We start from the raw sequence: 24350 nt of genomic DNA, 5'->3' as shown, positions 1-24350 counted from the left end.
AACATAATTTTACCTGATCTCATATTCAATCGTTTATCAGAGTTAAAAGAGAATTTAATCGTTGTTGTTAGATAAAAATATTAGAAATATGTAATTCTAACACGTGATGGAATCAAGGTGGAAGTAACTTGGTGAGTCAAACATCTTTAATATAGATTTTGTGTTGTCCTGCTCTATGTTATGGCTATGTTTGACTAAGGTGTGTTCTTGTTGAATGAATACGGAGATGTATGACTGGTCACTGAAATTATGGCTATACCCCACATTTAAAACGCCACAAAATATACGGGGAGATGTGACTAGTTGTCGATTCTTCCTACTTGAGTTTTAGTTGGCTTCTTAAGAAGAGACACGTGGACGGTGGGTGTTGCTTTTTCTCCACCATAATAACACTCCAATTATTGGATGAATAATGAAACAAAAGTATACCAAACAATTTCTTTAGATTTGATAACGATGCATATATTATTTGAAATAAACTAATCAATACATCGAATTATAATTTTAAATGTTAGAAAATGGATCATACGCTACCCATTACATTTCTTCTAAGCAAAAAATATTATATATTTTTTAAATCATTTATATCAATTTCAACAAAAAAAATCTTACAAGTTCAATTAATTAAGATATTACAGACATATTATAAAATTCACTATTAATTTTAATAAAATAATCTAAAATTCTATGTTAATACATAATAAAAGACTGAAATTAATATTAAGAAAACCTAAACTCTAATATTTAAAATATTAAAAAAGTAAAAAAGAAAATTATGGAAGGTGGCAGTGCCACGTAATGATGCGGCTGTCGCTTTGAAGCGTTCTGATTGGGCAGAAAAGTAGACTGGTCAACGGTCGAACGTGGAAGATCAAGACTTTGACCATTTCTGCAATGGGATATCCCCCACTCGTGCGCACCAGATTTGATTGACAATCTCTTATCCTCTCTCAGTTTTTATCTTTTTGTTTCATTTAAATTTTAATACAATCAAAATGTTTGAACCATTGCATAATATTTCAACTTTTGTAAAATATTAAATTCAAATAATAATAATAATAATAAATTTTCATTGTTATTTTTTTAAAAAATTAATATATGGTATTTGAAATCTGAATATTATAATAAAATAAGAAAATGATTTATGGTATGAGGTCCAATAATTAAAGGAAACAATATTTATTTCATACTAATTTTTTATTTTAGTAAAACAAACTAGGTTTGATGGATGATTTTAGTATGGTCCCAGGAATAATTAATAATAAAAAAAAGTATATAGTTTGAATAAATAATTTTGTACCTTATTATATGTCATACATATTCATCTACCATATAGTTTTGTTTTCATCGCGAGGAATTAAGTTTGATTTTCAATTGGCTATACTTCATCCTACCTATTAACCTAGGGGCCGCCTATGCTATACATCATTCAAAAGCATCTTCCTTTCTCTCCTTAATTCAACCTAAATTTATTTATTAAAACTTTTAATATTAATAAATTTTTTATTTAATGTTGTCGTTACGATATTAATACATTTTATTTAACGTGACAACGAGCGTATATATATTTTTTTATTTATTTAGTTAATTGTATTAGTTGGGAGTGAATAAAATAAGTAAAATTTATTTAGTTTAATACGAAATAATTATCTCCAAATTATTGGGATCACATTTGTAATTTGACTTTAATATTAAAGTGGGTGACCATTCTAAAATTTAACTTCATCCTTTCAAAATCTTTTTATTTATTTATTTATTTATTGGTCTAATCTAATAAGTAGGTCAACTTAAGTGATTAATAGAAAAAAGAGAAAATTATGAGTTGGGAAATGACTGAAATGTCCTTGTGAGAGATGAGCTGTGATTAGAGAGAAAAAGAATAAAATTAATAATAATAAGAAGTGAGTTGTATTATTTATTTATTTTTGTTAGTGAAATTGTTGAATGATGATGGATGAATGGAGAAGGAAAGTGAAAGGGGCTTGAAACTAACAAACCTGGCGAGGGAGCTGCGTTTGGCTTACAGACCACGTTTGTGTTGCTCATAAAAACCCACTATTTAGGGCTCATTCTGTTTCATACTCTGCCTTTTTGGCTGCCATGACACAATATCCATCCTTTCCCTCCCTACCTTTTTCCACACCTTTTTCTTAACCGTTTCTTTCTCCCTCCCCTTCTTCTCTTCTTGCGTTTTGTTTTTCTCTTACTCAACTCCTTTAAAACCTTCAAACCTCTGCAGCTTGCCCAGAAATGAACACTTCTAAGCCTTCTAACATGCCTGCTAACATGCCTGCTGCTGCTGCTGCTGCTGCTCCTGGTGGTGGTGTTCTTAACCAAGAAGATCATTTGGAATTGCCGCCTGGCTTTCGGTTTCATCCCACTGATGAAGAGCTTATTTCTCATTACCTCTTCCATAAGGTCATGGATTGCAGCTTCTCTTGCAGGGCGATTGGGGATGTTGATCTCAACAAGTCGGAGCCTTGGGATTTGCCTTGTAATAATCTCTCTTTATCAACTCTTTCTCCTTTGTTCTTTTTGATTCTGATGATTTGGGGTTTTCAGGGAAGGCGAAAATGGGAGAAAAAGAATGGTATTTTTTCTGTGTGAGAGATAGAAAATACCCAACTGGATTGAGGACCAACAGAGCAACTGAAGCTGGCTACTGGAAAGCTACAGGGAAAGATAAAGACATTTACAGAGGAAAATCTCTTGTGGGTATGAAGAAAACCTTGGTTTTTTACCGTGGAAGAGCTCCAAAAGGGGAGAAATCTAATTGGGTTATGCATGAATATCGTTTGGAGGGTAAACTCTCTGCTTTAAACCTCCCCAAAGCTGCCAGGGTATGAATTCCATCCTCATAACTCTCTGTTTCTTCCTCTGTTTTTAGTTTATCTCATCGTTTACTCTGTTTTCTCTGCAGAATGAGTGGGTGATTTGCAGGGTGTTTGAGAAGAACTCCACTGGGAAAAAGGTAGACATCTCCGGGAACGAGTTTGGTCACTCGAATCTTCCTCCATTAACGGATTCATTTTCATTTGATGGAGAAACTAAATGCGCTGTTCAATTGCCTAATAACGTGCCCTGCTTCTCCATCGCCATGGATTCTCAAAGAAAACTCCAACCAATGGCTTCTTCTTACAATTCCTCTGTTTTCTCTGTTATTCCCAATTCAATCAACTCGTTTCCTAGAAACCCACATTCAAATTCAGTGTTTCCACCGCCAAATCAGACTCCAAATCTACAATTCCCAAGCGCCCTTCTTTTGCAAGAGCAACAATCACTCCTCAGAGCTTTGATTCAGAACGTCAATGGCGGAAACATTAGAGAATCATTCAAACCAGAGACGGACAAAATCAGTATCTCTCAAGAAACGTGCCTCACCACCGATGTCAACAACGAAATATCATCGATTCTTCCCAATCATGAAATGGGTCGCAGACCATTAGACAATTCTCAAGAAGCTCCGCCGGCTCCTATGGCGCCGATCGACCTCGACGACTTCTGGAATTACTGAAAACGAACGACAGGTTGAGGATGAAGTATTAAAAAAAAAACTAATAAATGGGAATTTTGGGATTTTGATTAGCTCGAGAATGTGGGTGCTTGTCTAGATGATCAGAAACCAAAAAAAAAAAAATGTATGAAAATTAAACATATTACTATTATTATTATTATTGTATGGTGAATGAAAATTAAATTAGAAGGTGGGGTTGGTTTTATGTTGAATTTATGATTTGAGGATATTTGGGAAAATGAATAAAGATTTGAGTCGGTGGATAACTAATCTGTTTTTTGTTTTTATATTAATTTTTATTTTTTTTTTAATTATTTAGTTTAATATTATAAATAAAGAATGAGACGTGTAAATATAGAAATGTTGGCTCCATCTCCCATTATTGCCTTTATTTCCCATTTTGAAGAATTATAATTCAGATTTAAAATTTCCCATTTTGGATTCCTGTCTCGACCTCATTCACAAAATTAGAGAATTTCTATGATTTAATTTTTATATTAAAATTTTAAAAAAAACAAATTAATGTATTTTTCAGGAACAAAAAGATTCATGAAACAAACTAAAAATAGTCTGAATAAATTATTATTATTATTATTATTTGAAAGTGTAAGGAGTATTTTGTCAATTTCTAAAGGCGCAACCATGTCCTAATTCATGCATCCACTCCGACTCCGACTCCGACTCCGACTCCGACTCCGCCGATGCATAAAGCAAAAGGAAACCGCGAACGGCGGAGCGTCATTCAGGAATTGGAGGTGGGGTCCACCACCACTCCTGGATATCTGACGGAGTTTGGCCATTTACAATTACACCCCCTTCTTTGGGTGCACACGCAATCAGCGGGGCCCACTTTCCTTTTACCCGCCCATCTCCAATTGGAGGAGGAAGGTTCAGGTCGTTGCTGCCGTCACCACCATGCCGTCAAAATACGTCGTTTTTCTTCCCGTCGGCTGTAACCAGCCACGTCACCGCGTTTTTATGTGGCTCCCACATTCCAGCTGTCTTTTTCCTAAGAAAGTCGCCCCGTCCATACTCAAATACTCTTTACAATTTTCTTTTAATAAAAAATACTGTTTTTTCTTTTTTTACATTTTTTCTTCCAATTACGTGGTAGGGTTTTCAAAAGAAAATCTGTAATTACATTAATATACAGTATCATTCCAATGTAGAGAGTCGTTGTCTTAATGCTTTAACAGTCGGTTTCTATCTTAACTATTAATAATTTAGATTTTTTTTTTAATTATAATTTCATATTTTCAAGATCATCTTAGTTTAATTATAGTCTCGATTTATTTATGCATCTATACTTTACATTATAATTAATTAATAATTTTATTCGATTAATAATTACTTTTGATGGATAGCAACGTATGAAAAGGAACCCAAATATGAATCCTAAGTGCAATACAAGTCCCATAAGCAATGAAGCTGTGATTCTCCCAAAGCACAGTAAATAATAGCTGTGAAGCATATTTATTTTCCTAAGTTTGAAAATACATATGTCTAATATTTTTACATGTTTGTCTTGTTGGAAAATTTACTAGGTTGTTCGAAAATATTTAAATATTTAAATAATTATGTTTGTTTTGTAAGATTTTTTTAATGAAAATGTCTTACACAAATTTAAAATAATTAAATAATATATTAGTGTCTTTTCGTTATGATTTAAGTTTATATTAATTTGACGTGTTTTTCCCCTAAAAACAAGTTAGTTTATATTGTTTGAATTTTATTATAAAGTATATGACATTAAATATTTATTTTTATTTGAAATACCTAAAATTATTTTATTTATACATTATTTTAATTTTACTAAATTGTTATGAATTGATGATAATTTTGTCTCTCTCCAAATATTGGATGATTATTACTGAAAAAGTAAAACAAATCCAACATTTCTATTTCAGTTGAAAATAAATTACCATTTAAATAGAGTTTATTTTATATGTAAATGGAAAACATAAATATAGTTAATTAAATAGAGTTGTTTATGACGGAATGAATATATTAATTTAGTTTAATTATGATATAAAAATAAACTGAGTGATCTAAATGTATGCTCCATATTTAAAAAATAAAAAGACAATCTTATCCTTTACTTTTTTCTAAGCCTTCTTCCACTCTAAAATGTTATAAATTAAAAATAAGAAATTAATGGCCAACTTTATAATTTCATATGATTTTTAAAAATTTTAAACACCGTTTCATCTCAACATCGCTTCATTTTTCACACATGCAAATTGTGTTTAATATAATATAAAAAGAAAGCATAAATATATTGGTCATATTAGTAAAAAGAAAAAGAGAGATCCTGACATCGAAACAAAGTCGTATGAGACAAGAGTGACACCTACGATTCATTTGAGAAAAGTGTGATACCACCACCTATCAAGCTCGGCAAGTGGTCCACTGAGTTGCATTCCTATTCACTTGGCCCATGCACTTCAGTCTCTCGTTGACTCGTAATTGAGTTGCATTTTTTATTTTATTTTTCAATTTTTAGTAGAAATAAAATTGAAAATTTAGAATTATTTTGAATAATTCTTAAAAAAAATAAAATAAATAAATAAAAATTGAGAGGGAAAACTTGGGAATGAGGAGGAAGTTAGGGGTTGGTAGTTTAGGCACATAACTTGTCTTTCAGGAAATGGCTTACTCAGTCTTCCACTCCCATCCTTGGGATCAGATACCTGCCGTACCCTATTCCATCAAACTCAATATTATTAAAAATAAAAAATAAAAAATAAAAAATAAAAAATAAAAAAATAATATATATATATATATATATTAAAAAAATTGAGAAATTAAATTAGTTTTATTTTTAGTGGAAGTTGGACTAAATTATAAGTTGAAAATAAAACATTAAAAAATAAAATAAAATAAAATAAAATAAAATAAAATAAGCTCCTTCCCATGGAAGTGGTTGGGTTATTTGAAATGGGCTTCAGAATCAGCCCGATGATCCCGATCGTTGAAAGTTCACTTCGCGAAGCAACCTCCAAACCCACGGCGGTCCTTATCCTTATAATTACTTCACCTCTTCGCGCCTTCCACTTTTCAATCTCAACGCCAATCTACTTCTCTTCTCTTGATTCAAAATTCTCTCTGTTCAATCATGGGTCCGACGGGGGACCGATCCGAGATTGCCTTCTTTGATGTGGAGACCACCGTTCCGACCCGCCAAGGGCAGAGATTTTCCATTTTGGAGTTTGGAGCCATTCTGGTGTGCCCTAGGAAGCTGGATGAGTTGGAGAGCTATTCCACTCTCGTTCGACCCTCTGATCTCTCCCTCATTTCCTCCTTATCTGTGCGATGCAATGGAATTACTAGAGATGCCGTCATTTCTGCTCCTACTTTCGCCCAAATTGCTGATAGGGTTTACGATATCCTTCACGGTACTCTCTAATTATTCTCTACTGCCCGCCAATTGAAACCAAGCTGCAAAATGTTTTATCTCAATTAGATTACCTTTCTGAATGGTCCATGCGTCTTCTATTTTAATTTTATTATATGGCCGCGTTTGAGTTTTCTGCTGTGATACTGTTCTGTAGGGCGGATATGGGCAGGCCATAACATACTGAGATTTGATTGTGCTCGCATAAGGGAGGCTTTTGCAGAAATTGGTATGCCAGCACCAGAGCCGAAAGGTACAATTGATTCATTGGCATTGTTAACTCAAAAGTTTGGAAGGAGAGCTGGCGACATGAAGGTAACAGAATTCTTTCTCTGTTGCATGCTTGCTATGTTTCTACTTGTGTTCATGCAAACTTCAGGGGATCCCAAGAAACCTGTAAACTAGTATCCATTGGATGGTGCCTTCAGCAAAATTGTTTAGAGATTTCAACATTCAGAAGTCAAGCAGGAATTTGTAGAAATAATTGAAGTTTTGGGATTGACCTCTCTAAATATGAGACTTAAACCAAGTTAACATTTGGCACTAGGATATGTGCCAATTTAATATATCACCGGTAAATTTTATGCTAACGAAGGGTTGGAAAAACCTCTTTTTGGGGAGGAACTGTAATGATGAGAGATTCGAATTCTAAAAATTATGCATAAAGTGGTGAGAATAGGCTTATTGCTATGATATTTCCCATCAGATCCTTGCACTGAGCTCCTCTATTGAATTCAACCCGACATTCTTGCTTTATATAATGAATCTTCATACATGTTCTGATTTATAGAAGCTATGGTAACTTTTTATTTATTTGATTTCGACGTTCCTTTTCTCCCTGTAGATGGCTACTCTTGCTTCCTATTTCGGGATAGGACAACAAACACACAGGCAACTCTTCAAACTTGCTAGCAATTTTGAACATAAATCAAAGGATCGCTTTCTTTGTATCTGACTTTGTCTGTGTGATTCTCCAGGAGTTTGGATGATGTCAGGATGAATCTCGAAGTTCTGAAGTATTGTGCAACTGTCTTGTTTCTGGTAAGAATTTTTGTTGCATTATCTGAATATTGACCACTTGGATCTATGCCCTTGGTAGCTCTGCATTTCTTTTCGAATTTAGATCATCAATAGGTTCCAGTTGCTTCATTGTAAGTTTTTATATCAATTGACAATACTTATCTCCATTTTGCTTACCTGCCATGTGGATACATTCTTGTAGTAGCTTTTTTCTTTCGTTTTCTTTTTAAAGTTAACTTAATCTGACATCAGCATAGTTGTATTAGCTCTCTTATAATGACCACTTTATGTTAGAAAAGTATGGTGGGTTAGATTAAAACGGTTGTCTGGTTACAGGAATCAAGTCTTCCCGAAGTTTTCCCAGAGAACAGTTGGATTTCTCCAAATGCTGTTACTAGGCGTCGTGCTGCAAAATCATCCCCACAGGGGATTAATGCAAATAATAGTGCTGCAAAATCATCCCCACAGGGGATTAATGCAAATAATAGTGCTGCAAAATCATCCCCACAGGGGATTAATGCAAATAGTAATACTCGTTCGTCAAGTTCAAGGATTGGTGGTAGCCCCATATCTCTAACAGATCAACAAGGGGAAGCTCATCCGATATTATCCCTTGTAACTTGCAGCTCTGAGGATGGAGCCTCGAATCTGGTGGCTGACTCTGATGCAACTGAATCAGATTCTTTTAACATGGGCACTCTCAGTGACCAAATAGCAGGTGAATCGCTTGAAACATATTCCAGCATGGAAGAAGAACATGCCCCGGTATCCACTGAAGCATCTCCCACAGAGAATACTTCCACAAGTCTTAGTGCTGCTACTGAATTTTTGGAGCCTGATCAGGTGTCTGTTTCGTCCATCACTGCATCTTTCGTGCCATTTTTTCGTGGGAGTCAAAGAATACAATTATCACACAAAGATGACTGCTTACAGCTTCTTTGTAATAATCTGAGAGTTCGATTTGGCATAAGCACAAAATTCACTGATTATGCTGGCCGTCCAAGGTTGAATTTTGTGGTTGATGTACCACCAAGTTTATGCAGGGTTCTTGAAGCATCTGATGGCGTGGCTCAGAGATTATTCTCCGAATCTGGCAGCGGTTCTGAGTGGAGGCCTGTGGTGATGAGAAAGAATGGCTATTTCAACTACCCGACAATGAGATTACAGTAAGTCATACTTCCTTCCACCTGATCGCTTGACATGCAAACTGACTATATATATCTTATCTACAAACATTTTGATGAAAGATTTGAACTATGAAATGAGGGAAAAGGAACAGAAAAACAAAACCAGAGGAAGTTTAGTCCAACATATGATCTGCATGCTTGCTTGCTTCAATCTTTTTTTATTTTTATTTTTTTATTATTATTATTTTTTTATTATTTTTTTTTTCCGTTTCTTGCCATTTGAATCGAGTCATCTGCTCTGTAAGTTCATAAATTTCCTCTTCTTGATGAGTTTGTAATGGAATTAAATTTGTTCTTTCACAGCATTCCAACTGCTGTAAGTGGAGACATGGCGATTTACGCTACAGAGATGTATCAAAAAGAAGCATCAGGCGGTGCACAAAGGCTGATATTCAGTAAATTCGACGCTGTAGAGCTTGATAGCCTGATCAATCCAGGAGGCATCATAGATGCATTCATTTCCTTGGATACATATGATTATCAACAGAGTGCAGGCATTAGATTGGTAGCAAAAAAATTGATCATCCATTCCTAGAAATGGGAGATCAAGTTGTCCCATTATTGAACTAGCTCTGATGTCGTTATTATACATAGTTCACTGACTAACATTCAAATTGTCAATAAATCCCCTTTCATTATTTTAAGAAAAAGAAGAAAAAAAAAAAAACATCCTTTTCCCTTTGTCTGTTTTGTTTGATTGTATAAAATGCTTGTTTCTTTAATTATTTGATTATTATTATATCTTTAGAAAAAATCTCTCTATCTTAGGGATCAATAAGGTAAATTCTAAAAAAAAAAATTTAAAAGAAAAGGTTACGGTTGTAGGATTCGAACCCTGGTCTTGGGGCAGAATGCCCTCGACCACTTTACTAAAGAACAAGTTTGACTTCGAATGCCCCCTGCCACCGAGTTTCATGGCTTGGAAGTATCGGAACAGCTTCGATTCCAAATTAATGAAGTAGCCCAACAAATTTATATCAGAGAATGCATTCGAAATCCAAATCAAAATACTCGAGTTTCATCGTTCAATCGGGGGGGGGCTCATTTACAGTTAAATGACTTCGGTTTATGGTAGTGAAGATCGAAGAAATTGAGGTAAGTTGATCCCCTGAACACCGACTACGAGAAGTTACGCGGTTTATGGTCAGATTGGTCAGCTATGAAAGCAAGGTAGCAGGGAGGCTGGAGCAATATCAGAGAAATGAAATTGCCTTTCCTTTGAGTAATGTTTCCTCTGTACATTGCAATGCACGCACGCCAGATGTTCGATGAAATGTCGCTGAGACGATGCGTCTCATTGTTCAAGTTAAAATGGGCTAGCTTCTTCGTGCAATCCGTCTGTACGGGGCATCGCTTTTGTTCCCTTCATTCCACCGTAAGAAACGGAGATTCTGTGTCAAAATTGTGTGAAGTGGTTTCATGCACGATCGGAGGGTTAGATGAATTGGAAGGCACTCTGAACAAGTTCCCAGTATCCTTGACATCTTCACTCGTTACCCAGGTTATTGATTCTTGCAAAAATGAAGCTCCCAATAGAAGATTGCTTAGGTTTTTCTCATGGTCTCTCAAGAAATTAAACCACGATTTGGAAGATGAAGATTTCAATTATGCCATCCGCTTATTTGCTCAGAAGAAGGATTACACTGCCATTGATATTTTACTTTCTGATCTCAAGAAAGCTCGCCGCGCAATGGATGGCCAGACCTTCGGTCTTGTGGCTGAGGCTTTAGTCAAAATGGGCAGAGAAGATGAAGCCCTAGGTCTGTTCAAGAACTTGGACAAGTACAAATGCCCACACGACCAATTCACTGTGACTGCTATTATCACTGCTCTCTGTGCAAAAGGGCATGCTAAAAGAGCAGAAGGGGTAGTCCTGCACCACAAGGACAAGATCTCTGGCACAATGAGTTGCATCTATAGAAGCCTTCTATATGGATGGTCCATTCAGAAGAACACTAAAGAAGCAAGAAGGATACTCAAAGAAATGAAGTCAGATGGAACCATGCCAGATTTGTTCAGCTTCAACACTTTCCTCAGGTGCCTTTGCGAGCAGAATCTTAAGAAAAATCCTTCAGGTCTCGTGCCTGAAGCCTTGAATGTGATGATGGAAATGAGATCCTACAACATTGCTCCCAATTCAATCAGTTATAATATACTGCTGTCATGTCTGGGCAGAGCCAGGAGAGTGAAGGAATCATGTAGAATCCTTGAGACGATGAAGCGAACCGGTTGTCGACCCGATTGCATAAGCTACTATCTTGTGGCGAGAGTGCTGTTCCTGTCTGGAAGATTTGGGAAAGGGTGCAGAATTGTGGAGGAGATGATTGAGGAGGGGCTGATCCCGGATCGAAAATTCTACTATGATTTGATTGGTATTCTGTGTGGTGTTGAGAGTGAGAAGTATGCACTTGAGCTGTTTGAGAAGATGAAGAGAAGCTCACTGGGGGGTTATGGTCCAGTTTATGATGTGCTTATACCGAAGCTCTGCAGGGGAGGTGATTTTGAAATGGGGAGGCAACTGTGGGAGGAGGCCATGGCTATGGGCCTCACGCTTCGCTGCTCAAGCGATGTTTTGGATCCTTCAATCACCAAGGTTTTCAAGCCAACAAGAAAGATTGACAATCAAGGTCTTGAAGAATCCAGTAGAGCTGAGAAGCAGAACAAAGCTGCAACTGACAAATCAAAGGCAAGGGGAAAGAAAAGTAAGAATCTGTCTTGAATTCAAATCATTCTATAGGCCTTCTTATTCAAGATTTCTCTAGTAATTTATTGATTCCATGAGATATATCTATGCATAATGTGCTGAAATGTAATATGCTTTATATTCAAACTTTTCTCCCTTCAAATCTTCACATATTCCGTTTTTAATACCAAACCTTCCAAATCTATCCATTTTTACCTTATTAAGAAAAGAACCATACATCCTTGTATGGGTCGAAAATCTCTCCCCTAGCAAACTCATTTTAAAACCTTAAGTGAAAGTCTGGAAGGGAAAGACAAAATAGGACAATATTTTCTATCAGTGGGCTTGAACTGTTACAAATGGTATTAGAAACAAACATCGTGTGGTGTGCTAGGGAGGATGCTAGCTTCTAAGGGTGTGGATTGTGAGATCCCACGTCAGTTGAAGAGGAGAACTAAACATTCGTTACAAGGGTGTGAAAACTTCTCTATAACAGACACGTTTTAAAATCTTTGAGGAAAAGTATAGAAATGAAGTATAAAGAGGACAATATCTATTAGCTAGGTGTGAACGGTTGATTAAAAAAGACGGCTAAATAACAATTTGAGGGTGGTGTCCAACTAATATGCACAATCGCCATTTGACAGAAAGGAGGGAGGAAGGAGGTAGGAAGGAGGAATTTGTGTTATAAAAATTAAGAAAAACAATGGATCCAATCACGCGTCGGAAGAATTGTACTTCGAATCATTCGAAGAAGATCCTTCAATACTTCAACTCCACAGTCGGTGGTATTGCTGAGACGCCTCTCTCCTTCTCCTTCTCCTTCGCTTTCTCCTCTTCTTCCTTTCTTAGCTGCTCCCCAACTATCTCCACCATGAATTGACCATTACCCATTACTGCTATTTTCTTCTCCTACCCGGATCCTCCTTTGTTCTGCTCCATCTCTTCGATTTCTTTTCCTGGTCACATAGCTGAGTTGAAGGTGGAGAGAGCTGCTGGATACAGGAAAATAGGCTGTTTATCTCATAACCCATAGCTCCAAATTCTGATTACTGGATAGAGAGCAGAAGTAGAGACATGGGACTAGACAATATACCGGCTCAGAAGAGAGCTGGCAATGGAGGGAATAGTTTGCCCACCACTGCTGCCACCGCCAATGGCAGGAGAGGCCGTGCGTTCCCCGGAATTCCCCGTGGCCGTCAGATCCAGAAGACTTTCAACAATATCAAGATTACCATACTCTGTGGCTTCGTCACCATTCTTGTTCTTCGTGGCACCATCGGCATCGGCAACCTTGGTAGCTCCGAGGCCGACGCTGTAAACCAGAATATTATCGAAGAAACCAACCGGATCCTCGCCGAGATTCGATCTGACAGTGACCCCAACGACCCGGATGATCCTGCCGAGACAGAAATCAACCCTAATGTCACTTACACACTCGGTCCCAAGATTGCGAACTGGAATCAGGAGAGAAAGGTTTGGCTGGATCAGAACCCACAATTTCCCAATTATATTAATAAAAGAGCTAGGATCTTGCTTGTTACCGGTTCGCCTCCAAAACCCTGCGATAATGCAATTGGAGATCATTATTTGTTGAAGGCAATCAAGAATAAGATTGACTATTGCAGGCTTCATGGGATTGAAATAGTATACAATTTGGCTCATTTAGACAAGGAACTTGCTGGGTATTGGGCCAAGTTGCCGTTGATCCGGCGATTGATGCTGTCACACCCTGAGGTGGAGTGGATTTGGTGGATGGACAGTGATGCGTTATTTACCGATATGGTGTTCGAGATTCCACTGGACAAATATGATAACTACAATTTGGTGGTTCACGGATACCCTGATTTGATGTTCAACCAGAAGTCCTGGATTGCACTCAACACAGGAAGCTTTTTGTTTCGGAATTGTCAGTGGTCTTTGGATTTGCTGGATGCTTGGGCTCCAATGGGACCAAAGGGTCCTATCCGGGAAGAGGCCGGCAAGATTTTGACTGCATACTTGAAGGGAAGGCCAGCGTTTGAGGCCGATGATCAGTCAGCTCTGATATACTTGTTGCTTTCTCAGAAAGATCAGTGGATGGATAAGGTGTTTCTAGAGAATTCATACTATTTGCATGGTTACTGGGCTGGATTAGTGGATAGGTATGAGGAAATGATTGAGAAGTACCACCCTGGATTGGGCGACGAGAGGTGGCCTTTCGTGACGCATTTTGTGGGCTGCAAGCCTTGTGGTAGCTATGGAGACTATCCAGTGGAAAAGTGTTTGAGCAGCATGGAGAGGGCTTTCAATTTTGCTGACAATCAAGTTCTGAAGCTGTATGGATTTGGGCATAGGGGCCTCTTGAGCCCCAAAATCAAGCGGATCAGGAACGAGACAGCCACTCCATTGGAGTCGGTTGATCAGAACGATATTCGGCGTCGCGTTCTTCATCGGAACAATGCTCCTCCAACCAAGTGAGCAAACTTCTTCCTTGTGTCATTTACCTTTTACCTGTTGTAGGTGATGGTATTATTATACGTGAATTCAAAGAAGATAGATCAAAGGGTGGTAATTGTTCATACCCGAGTCTGTCTTGCTTCATTTTCTTGTCATTCTGATACTGGTTTTGAGAAGGATAGAGTGGAATTCTTTCGTTAACTTAAGAATTTCCTGTTCTTGCTTTGATCTTCTTAGAGTTGCCCATATTGATATCAATGGTGTACATTCAAAGTTAGACGTGGAGAAGTTTGATATAGTTAGATGAACACGACCTTCCATAATGGTATGATATTGTCCACTTTGCGTTTAAGCCCTCGTGGCTTTGCTTTGGGCTTCCGAAAAGAACTCATACCATGGAGGGAGTATTTCTTGATTATAAACTCATGGTCATCCTCTAAATTAGTCGATGTGACTTTCATCATCCATCTTATACTAGTAGTTCCCAAGGGAGACGAAGTAGTTCCCAAAGGAAGAAGAAGAAGAGGGAGATTGTTTCAACTTTGCTGTTTCTTTAAAAATATATATATACTTAATGTTTTAAAAAATATTTTGTCTCAAATAATATTAATTAAAAAATATAACACTTCTTAAGAGATTATTAAAAATTTTAAAATGGATATATTTTAGGATTATTTTTTTATATTAATTTACCATAAATAAAATTTTGAAAAAAGAAAAAAGAAAAGAAGAGAGTTCAGTTGGGCCGCCAGCCCAGTCCGTTACCGAGATTGCCGACATTGTCGCTCATATATATATATATATACACGATAATTTCTGTTACACTTGCGCTCGCGTTTATAGATCATTTTCACTGCTTCTTTACAAAAGCGCGCTCTCGATCGCTGTGACTGCTTCAGTCGTACTGTTATGCGGCGGGGGAACTGATTGTTTTCCGGTAAGTCATCATCTCCTCCTTTTTGGCCGAGGCTATTTAAGTTGTATTTCGTGAATGAACGATAAATTTCCATCAAAATCGTCTGTGCCGATGTTCTCAATGGTGTCGACCATCAAAACCTACTCCCTGCCTCTGTTTCTTTTTCTCGTAGCCGTATTTTATCAGCTTGTTGTTCTTCCTATCTACTTCCCTATTCTCACTACAACGGCAATTTCGATTACTTTTTTTTTCTGAAATTCGATTATTGTTCTGTGGCCTGTATGTTGTAGTTTAGGGAATTAAGAGGTATAGTTCCGTTGATGAAGTGAAACAAGCATGAAAGTAGCTCTCATTCGAGTGGTAATTTGTGCTTTAGTTTTCTTTATTTGTGTTCTTCATGCTATTATACATAACGTTTGATTTTGAAATTGAAATGCCAAAGTGTTCGTTCACTGATTGCTATGAATCTCAAGTCTGATAGAGGATCGCTCCATGAGAAATAAAATAATGATACATTTCTATATTATTTACAATTTCAGGGATTCAGGAATTGAAGTTCTTGAGGCTGTCGATTTTCTAGAGGTCAGTTGTTTCATTTGTAACTTATTCTCCATAAGTTAATTGCACGTTTCTCGTTGAATCGTTCAAATCTCTACTGATTTGGGGAAATCCTGTTTGTTAATCCATTTTGATCATCTTTTTATCGTATATGTAAATGTAGAGTCTCTAGGACTAGTGTTGTTGGATCTATAGCTAGGTTGTGTGATTTTGTCTAGTTAATCCCTGCCTCTATAATTTTGAATTATGTTAATCTCTAGTTAGTTGGTTGGTTTATTTGAATTTTTTTGGTTGCAACAATAGAGGTGCGTAGATTAGAATCAAGATCTTTTGATGAGTCCACCGATGAAACTTTTGTTAGGAGGTTGATTCTTTTTTTTTTTTTTTTTTTTTTTTTTCCCTTTTTACCTTTTTGATTTAAACCAAAAATCAGTTCATCAATATTAAAAACAAAACACATAAAAGAACTAAATAAAAACTTTAGGAGAGCTGAAAAAGGAAAATTATTTTTAGAGAAATACATAGACAAGTATCATTTTTTTAAAAGGAATTTCGCAATTAGAATTATGTCTTCCGAAAAAATTGTCAATTGTCTTAGGATATGTACAAACCAGGCCATTTGACAGAACTTGAAGCAAGCCGCAAGGACAAATTTTTGTNAAAAAAAAAAAAAAAACAACAACAATTTTTTTTTTTTTTTTTAGTTCTACCGAATTAAACCCAAAAATTTTCTACTAAACTCATTCTCTCATTAAATAAATATGTAAGAATCCGNAAAAAAAAAAAAAAAAAAAAAAAAAAAAAAAAAAAAAAAAAAAAAAAAAAAAAAAAAGCAAGTCCTTTACACGATCATTGAAAAATCTGTTTTATAATTACTCAAGGCCTAAAATAGTTTATATTTGTTTTAAAAAATTTAAAATAAAAATTCAAAAACTGACGTGCCATTTCCAATTTATGGCAAGAGATTGAATATTTATCAATGTTAAGGGCCCTCAGGAAGAAATTAAAAATTTATATAAAAAAATGTCAATTACATATTTCATTTTCATATATATATATAGAAGGTTGAAGGTTTATAGAAGCTAAGTAGTTCTTTTTTATTTTTTTGGTTGAAAAAATAACCATAAATTAGGGATAAACCTTAATTAGTGTGAAAATTAATTGGACATTTTTTTTTACAAAATAGGGATGAAAGCCATATTTTCTAAAACAATATACGTAAAATATGGATATACTGGCAGGGTAGAGATTTTCCCTAAATTTAAAAAAACAAATCCCAATAATTATTATGAAGCAATGGACCCAATCACAAATTAGACAAATGCATATGATAATTTACATCAAATCCGGTGCTTGCTTGTTTGTTTGTTTTTCTTTTTCCCCCTCAATAACTTAAAACATCGAATCATTAAAATAAGGCCCTTCAATCCACAGACAGTCGGTGCTGTTTGCTGAGATAACTCTCTTCTTTCCTTCTTAGCTGTTCCTCAACCATCAACGCCGTGAATCGACCCCTCATTAAGCATTAGGCATTAGTCTATATCCATTACTGCTCTCTTCTTCTCCTACCCCTCATCTCTCCATGATTGTTTATCTTTCTGTTTCTTCCCATTTTGGGTTCCATCTCTTCGATCGCCGATCTAGCTGACATACTTGAATTCAAGGTGGGGGAGGTGGAGAGAGCTATTGGATAGAGGGAAGTAGGCCATTTCCCTCATAACCCATAGTTCCAATCGTGGTAACAAGATAGAAACAAGAACAATTGATTTAGATCTTTCTGTATACGAGTGTTAAAATTTTGTAGTCAGAGAAGGAAGAAGAAACATGGGGCTAGACAATATCTCAGCTCAAAAGAGAACCGGAAGTGGAGGGAATGGTTTGCCCACCACTGCTGCCACCGCCAATGGCAGGAGAGGCCGTGCGTTCCCCGGAATTCCCCGTGGCCGTCAGATCCAGAAGACTTTCAACAATATCAAGATTACCATACTCTGTGGCTTCGTCACCATTCTTGTTCTTCGTGGCACCATCGGCATCGGAAACCTTGGTAGCTCCGAGGCCGACGCTGTAAACCAGAATATCATCGAAGAAACCAACCGGATCCTCGCCGAGATTCGATCTGACAGTGATCCCAACGACCCGGATGATCCTGCCGAGGCAGAAGTCAACCCTAATGTCACTTACACACTCGGTCCCAAGATTGCGAACTGGAATCAGGAGAGAAAGGTTTGGCTGGATCAGAACCCACAATTTCCCAATTATATTAATAAAAGAGCTAGGATCTTGCTTGTTACCGGTTCGCCTCCAAAACCCTGCGATAATGCAATTGGAGATCATTATTTGTTGAAGGCAATCAAGAATAAGATTGACTATTGCAGGCTTCATGGGATTGAAATAGTATACAATTTGGCTCATTTAGACAAGGAACTTGCTGGGTATTGGGCCAAGTTGCCGTTGATCCGGCGATTGATGCTGTCACACCCTGAGGTGGAGTGGATTTGGTGGATGGACAGTGATGCGTTATTTACCGATATGGTGTTCGAGATTCCACTGGACAAATATGATAACTACAATTTGGTGGTTCACGGATACCCTGATTTGATGTTCAACCAGAAGTCCTGGATTGCACTCAACACAGGAAGCTTTTTGTTTCGGAATTGTCAGTGGTCTTTGGATTTGCTGGATGCTTGGGCTCCAATGGGACCAAAGGGTCCTATCCGGGAAGAGGCCGGCAAGATTTTGACTGCATACTTGAAGGGAAGGCCAGCATTTGAAGCTGATGATCAGTCAGCTTTGATATATCTATTGCTTTCTCAGAAAGATCAGTGGATGGATAAGGTGTTTCTAGAGAATTCATACTATTTGCATGGTTACTGGGCTGGATTAGTGGATAGGTATGAGGAAATGATTGAGAAGTACCACCCTGGATTGGGCGACGAGAGGTGGCCTTTCGTGACGCATTTTGTGGGCTGCAAGCCTTGTGGTAGCTATGGAGACTATCCAGTGGAAAGGTGTTTGAGCAGCATGGAGAGGGCTTTCAATTTTGCCGACAATCAAGTTTTGAAGCTGTATGGATTTGGGCATAGGGGCCTCTTGAGCCCCAAAATCAAGCGGATCAGGAACGAGACAGCCACTCCATTGGAGTTGGTTGATCAAAACGATATTCGGCGGCACGTTCTTCATCGGAACAATGCTCCTCCAACCAAGTGAGCAAATTACTTCGTTGTGTGATTTACCTGTAGGTGATGGTGTTATACGTCATTTCACAGCAGATAAAGGCTGGTAACAGTTCATACCCAAGTCCGTCTTTCTTCCCTTGTCGTTCTAATCCTGCTTTTGAGGAGGATAGAGTTTAATTCTTTCATTAACTTAAAAGGACAGTGTTTCAGTAATGAGTATAGGTACTTTATTTCCCTCTCTTCACGGTTTTTTTGTTTTTTTATTTTGAGAAGTTGAAACGTTACTATTCTTGCTATTTATTTAGACTTGATCCTATTGGTATCAATTTATGTGGTCAAACCTAGATCAGAACCTTGATGTTACTGAGAAAAGCTGGTCAGCATGTTATAATTCCCAAGGAAGAAGAATAGGGAGAACTCTATTGTATGGCTCTTATGATTCAAGTTCTAATGGCCGACACTTGTTTAACTGATACCATTAAATGCTGTGAGAATATGGATTTGTAGTTACATATGTTGGGAGTGTTTGAGAGTGATTTTGAAATACTTCAAATCATTTTTGAACTTACTGATATTGATTTTGAATGGTTAAGGACTTGCTTTGGAGTGATTTTGGACATGTCAAAAGTAATTTTAAATCTTTCAAAATCACTCACAATTCTTAGGCCTTAAGTTCCTACAAGAATAGTGAAGAATAGTGTATATGAATTTTTGCTCTTCCGATTGATTCCTGATACATTGGGTAACTGAATGTCAGTATGGTTTTGCAATGTTTGACCTAAACGATGACCATCATGACACCAGTTTGGTTACTATGGGGTTGTAACTCTTGGCTATTTCATCGGTGTGAATAATGGAAATCCAATTTGGTGAGTGGTTTTGGATGTGATGAGATCTTTCCCCATGAATCCTAGTGCAGAAGTTGGATATGATAACGAAAGAATCACTTTGCAACGAACCTTAGCCTTCATAGAATAAAACAGCATCTCTGGTGAAGCAAGAGCAGCTTGAGGATTTAGTTAGAATTTACTAAGCCAGAATCCTTTGTAAGGAGAGTGTGCTTCGAACAACCGGTATCACTAGTGCTGGACCTCCTGCAGTTTCTTGTTGAAAATGACATGGTATATGTCGAATTTTGAAGCGTAAGTTAGATGCTTGCAGTTGTTCAGTTAAAAGATCTGGGATTGCATTTATCTGTATTTTGGAGAAGTGTGGAACAAGTCTATTGTGAGTTCAAGTGTTTGTTTCTTTTTGATGTTCTACTTCAGGTTATAACTGGGATCAAAATCAACTTCATTTTTGAGCCAGAACTTGGGTCAAACACAAATTTCCTCTAGTTTCCATCTACCAAACACAGTCTTGTGTCACAGAGCCATCTCCCGAAGTATGCTCACCCACACTCACTCTCCTGCTTTGCGAAGTATATAGGTGATTGAAATGGAGTATCAATAAGTCCTAGGCTTCATCACCATCATTTTATATATTTATTTGTCTTATTTGTTTCGCCCCAGCAGTAGGATTGGATTAGAGGTGAGATCGAACTTTCATTTCAACTTCAGATAAGTCAATGGATGTTTTATCTAGGGAACTATGTTTGGATTGGTAGGTCTTTTTAGAATATATTTTGATGTAAGGGTATACCGAGCTTGTTATATGGTTTAAATGTTAGACAATCCCCAGGCTGCACCTGGAAAAGGGCCTGCGGATGAGACATTCGTGGAGGAAAGTTGATAGGGTAAGGGTAAGGATAGTATCCGAGGCGGGAAATCGCATCCCAATAGACATTGGCAGGCATATTTGTCATAACATTTGGCTAAATGTGGATAACAAAGAAAGAAAGATGGATAGAATAGAATCCGAAAGGGGAGGTTTCGGCGGCATCAATGATGTGCCATCCTCCGGCTCCCGCTACTCCCTGTTGTCTGTAATTCCCAATTTCATCGTCCTTTTTCTGCCGACAACTTAAAACCACCGAAACCGTATAAGTGCATGATTTAGCCCAAACACACTCTTAAGTTTGTAACTTTTTAAAGTTTAAGATCACAAACACACTCTAAAGTTTAAAGGATATTAGGATATTTGGTATGATTTAGCCCAGTTAAAATTTTGAATACATGGATGAAAAACTAAGTGCATGCCGAGAATGTGAACCATGGTAGTGCTGACTTTGATTGCACCCTTTGTCTTAAGCTTCTTTATGGTTCCATCACAACTCCTTTGTGGCCATTAGTTTTTCCGTTCTTGCTTATTTCAGTCGATTGATCTCGTGGTTGCTGCATTTCGTTTCCCTCTCTCCATTGCTTATTTCACTCTAGTTTGAATCTTCTGCCACTTCCACATCCTCTGTGTATATGAATCTTCTTGTGTTTATTCAGGCATTCCCCAACATGTAAACAATTGGGTGGCTGTTGGATTCATAGGTAATGCCTTTTTGTGCCTCAAAATACTTGCAAGTATGTTTCCAAACTTTATATTTGAACATTTTAATTAAAAAAATTAGAAAAATTAACAATAAACGAATTAAATTTAAGAAATTAAAATGGGGAACTAAGATTTAGATATTTTTTTTCTTTTTTTATTTTATCTTTTGAAAGTGAGACTCACTTTTTATTTAATTCTAAAATTTCAATAAACATCATTAAAGAAAATGAAAAGTTTTATTCTCATTCCTTATTCGGTTGAAAGTTAATAGATCTTAAAATATAAGTTTTGCAAACAAATTTTAGGAAGTGAAGCATGATGGCGATAAAATACCAAAACTTTATTATAAAACATTAATTTATATGAAAAAAGGAACCAAGGGGTTGTCCCATGTTTGGTAATCAACTAGATCCATATAAATGATAATAAAATTAAGCAAAATTAAAAAATAAAAAAATAAAAAAAAGTGCCTAACTTTTATTTTTTATTTTTTTAAATTTTGTTTGTTTTTATAAGTTGAGATCTACATCTACCATCCGCCATGGAAGCTTAGGTCAGAAAGGCTTGCCATTCACATCCTTTTAACAAATACATCTTCCATTTTAAAAGCCAAAATACCAAAAAAGAAAAAACTATTAACACCTTTAATAATGAATATGAATGAATATAAGTTTTATGAAAATAAAAATAAATAAATAAGAATGAAAGGAATGTTGAAGTTGCTTGGAGTTTAGCTACGGTCTTGGCTCCATTTATGGAATCACTTTAATAAATGGACAGAGCCGATGGCTTTTTCCTCTATTATTTTTTTGCAGGGGGCCACTTTCTGGGGTTTCAGTGGATTTACTTAAATTTCCCTGTTTATTTGCTATTCTAGTATAACACTATCTACACAACATTTTAAATTTCCCAAAGGGTCGTAGTTTTTGTTAGTTAACCAATTCGAAACTACACTGAAATAAATACCACATAAATTGGATGAAAATGGGTATTGGAAGAAGAACTCATAAATGTAATTGAATGGTTGATTGATTAAGCAATTAATTATAACCTTATAGGCTGTGGTTGATAGATAGATGAAGCATTAGGTGATCAATCTCTCTCTGGATCCCTTGCTTTCAAAGTTCTCCCAAATGATAATTATTGAAAATTATTTGTTTATGGACTTAGAAAAAGGAAGGTTGCGTGCGACTATTATAAAACAAATGGCGAAAGGAGTGAATTAGAAGCAATTTAAAGGAGGAACTGAAATTGCATCATCAAGCAAAGAGGGTGAAATGAAAGCCAATCCTCAAGCCTCAAGCAAATTCAAAAAGGAAGGTAACTTTTTCTCCATTTTCTTGCTTGTTTGTTAGATATGGAAGAATCGATAACTTCTTCTTATGCTGAAAAATGCACAGCCACAAATCAGCGAACTTGTTAGATGCCCATTTGATTCAAAACCCAGAATCCAAAACCCATCATTTTGAATCAATGGAGGAACCAAGGAAGCTCGTCAGAAGATCGATTTACAGTTTCCTTCAGAATTATCAGTACTTCACCTCAATTGTAGCTGTTCTGGCATTTCCATATGCCATCTCTGTTCTTCTTTCACAAGCTCTTCTTCTTTCTTCTTCTTCTCTTCTTCCATTTACTTTTGATCACTTGAGGACTCTATTTGATGCGGCTGGATTCCCCACTTCTTCAAAATTCTTCTCCATTCTCATTCAAAAGCTCTCTCAAACCATCGTTTCCTCCATCTATTCTCTGCCCTTTTCTCTCACTTTCCTGTTGATCTCAAAAGCCTGTGTAATTCAAGCTCTCAATCAGCAGAAACCCAATTCGGTGCCTTCATTTTCATCCATTATACCCCTTTTTAATCCCCTCCTTCTGACCCATGTCTGCAATGTATGCGTTTACGTCTCTGCAAACGCTACCGTGTTTTGTATGCTATTTTTCGCCTTCAATTGCCTCGAGGGATTTGGGTATTTTTCTCCCAATTGCCTCCTGTTGGTGTCAGTTTTTGGGGCTTTTCTGTATTCAGTAGCAATTGCCAAAGCCATCATAATATGCAATTTGGCATGGGTTTTGTCGGGCATGGAGAGGAATGGGGGATTCATGGCGATTCTTAAGGCGTGTGTTTTGATTCAGGGGAGAAGCGCCACGGCGCTATTGGTGGCGCTGCCTTTCAATCTGGGAATGGCGGTCACTGAAGCTCTATTCCAATACAGAATAGTACGAGATTACCATTCCAGGGGGAGATTGGGGCCTTCCATGGTGCTGGAAGGAATGTTTGTTGCCTATTTGTACTCGGTTTTTGTTGTCCTGGACGCCATTGTTAACACCATGTTCTTCAAAAGTTGCAGAGTGGGTTCTCTGATGGGTCCGGAAATCAAGAGCTCTTTTTGCCTTTGGATGAGTGTTGCTGAGAAGGACAATGAAGGTCGCCCGCATTTGAAGGGTTTTGAAGAACTTCCATGAGAGAATTGAAACAGACTCTCTTGTTAATTTTTACTCTAGGGAGTCTGGAACTCATGAATATTTGCAAAAATATGATTCGTTTAGCTGCTTAGAATTACTGGGAATCAGCTCTTTAGCCTTTTAAGCTCTGCATTCAAATTCCTATTACTTTCAAGTTGTAAATAACCAATCTTTCAGGACATTGGGATGGGCATATCCATATGGATTAAGTTCTCTTTTAGTTTTCTTCATAGTATACTTGGGTTTACATGCTCGTTTGTTTTTAGATTTTAGATTTTAGATTTTATGGAGAAAATATTGAAACATTATTATGCTATAAGAAATTATGTAATCAGTTTTCGTATATATTCCTCATTCTCTTCTCTGGATCCCTTCGAAACTCCAAAAAATAGTGTTTTCGTATAACATCTAGTGCTCCTTTAAAACATCTCTAATGCCACGAGGAGTTGATCTTCCAATTACAAAGCCCATTTCAATAGCGTTATTAACGGGCACCAAGTACCTAAGAGAATTTCCTCAAGTACCTTGAACCAAGTGATGCAACATCCACAAAAAAATTTCAGGCACTTGAACCGATTCTCA

The 24350-nt window shown here is 36.8% G+C and overlaps 6 protein-coding genes across 9 annotated transcripts; all 6 read left to right on the top strand.

The window, feature by feature from the left end:
* Positions 1 to 1948: 1948 nt before the first annotated feature.
* On the top strand, positions 1949 to 3784 carry LOC111779621 (NAC domain-containing protein 100-like). Its single transcript, XM_023659706.1, has 3 exons — positions 1949 to 2494; positions 2563 to 2840; positions 2921 to 3784. The coding sequence occupies exons 1-3, from the start codon at positions 2251 to 2253 to the stop codon at positions 3512 to 3514; spliced, it is 1116 nt and encodes a 371-aa protein (XP_023515474.1). The 5' UTR covers positions 1949 to 2250; the 3' UTR covers positions 3515 to 3784.
* A 2745-nt stretch (positions 3785 to 6529) lies between these two features.
* Positions 6530 to 9749, top strand: LOC111779543 (protein NEN1-like). Of its 2 annotated transcripts, XM_023659602.1 has the most exons (7): positions 6530 to 6909; positions 7066 to 7223; positions 7753 to 7799; positions 7886 to 7949; positions 8265 to 8341; positions 8384 to 9094; positions 9419 to 9749. In XM_023659602.1, the coding sequence occupies exons 1-7, from the start codon at positions 6630 to 6632 to the stop codon at positions 9648 to 9650; spliced, it is 1569 nt and encodes a 522-aa protein (XP_023515370.1). In that variant the 5' UTR covers positions 6530 to 6629; the 3' UTR covers positions 9651 to 9749. The 2 variants fall into 2 exon arrangements, with proteins under 2 accessions (XP_023515370.1, XP_023515369.1); XM_023659601.1 differs by having other exon boundaries at positions 8265 to 9094.
* A 156-nt stretch (positions 9750 to 9905) lies between these two features.
* Positions 9906 to 11959, top strand: LOC111780307 (pentatricopeptide repeat-containing protein At5g61370, mitochondrial). Its single transcript, XM_023660679.1, has one exon. The coding sequence runs from the start codon at positions 10341 to 10343 to the stop codon at positions 11832 to 11834; it is 1494 nt and encodes a 497-aa protein (XP_023516447.1). The 5' UTR covers positions 9906 to 10340; the 3' UTR covers positions 11835 to 11959.
* Positions 11960 to 12176: 217 nt separating this feature from the next.
* Positions 12177 to 14465, top strand: LOC111780308 (probable xyloglucan 6-xylosyltransferase 5). Its single transcript, XM_023660680.1, has one exon. The coding sequence runs from the start codon at positions 12876 to 12878 to the stop codon at positions 14256 to 14258; it is 1383 nt and encodes a 460-aa protein (XP_023516448.1). The 5' UTR covers positions 12177 to 12875; the 3' UTR covers positions 14259 to 14465.
* A 608-nt stretch (positions 14466 to 15073) lies between these two features.
* LOC111780178 lies at positions 15074 to 24099 on the top strand. Of its 3 annotated transcripts, none has more exons than XM_023660507.1 (5): positions 15074 to 15174; positions 15693 to 15735; positions 21263 to 21307; positions 22479 to 22628; positions 22709 to 24099. In XM_023660507.1, the coding sequence occupies exon 5, from the start codon at positions 22782 to 22784 to the stop codon at positions 23766 to 23768; it is 987 nt and encodes a 328-aa protein (XP_023516275.1). In that variant the 5' UTR covers positions 15074 to 15174; positions 15693 to 15735; positions 21263 to 21307; positions 22479 to 22628; positions 22709 to 22781; the 3' UTR covers positions 23769 to 24099. The 3 variants fall into 3 exon arrangements, with proteins under 3 accessions (XP_023516275.1, XP_023516274.1, XP_023516273.1); XM_023660506.1 differs by adding an exon at positions 15444 to 15513 and having other exon boundaries at positions 22479 to 24099; XM_023660505.1 differs by having other exon boundaries at positions 22479 to 24099.
* On the top strand, positions 16552 to 19327 carry LOC111780177 (probable xyloglucan 6-xylosyltransferase 5). Its single transcript, XM_023660504.1, has one exon. It carries the CDS (start codon positions 17536 to 17538, stop codon positions 18916 to 18918), a length of 1383 nt encoding a protein of 460 aa, XP_023516272.1. The 5' UTR covers positions 16552 to 17535; the 3' UTR covers positions 18919 to 19327.
* Positions 24100 to 24350: the final 251 nt, after the last annotated feature.

Source organism: Cucurbita pepo, chromosome LG18, assembly GCF_002806865.2.
Source record: "Cucurbita pepo subsp. pepo cultivar mu-cu-16 chromosome LG18, ASM280686v2, whole genome shotgun sequence".
NCBI classification, from domain to species: Eukaryota; Viridiplantae; Streptophyta; class Magnoliopsida; order Cucurbitales; family Cucurbitaceae; genus Cucurbita; species Cucurbita pepo.
The sequence above is the reverse complement of the archived record's forward strand: the minus strand, read 5'-3'. Positions and strand labels throughout refer to the sequence as shown.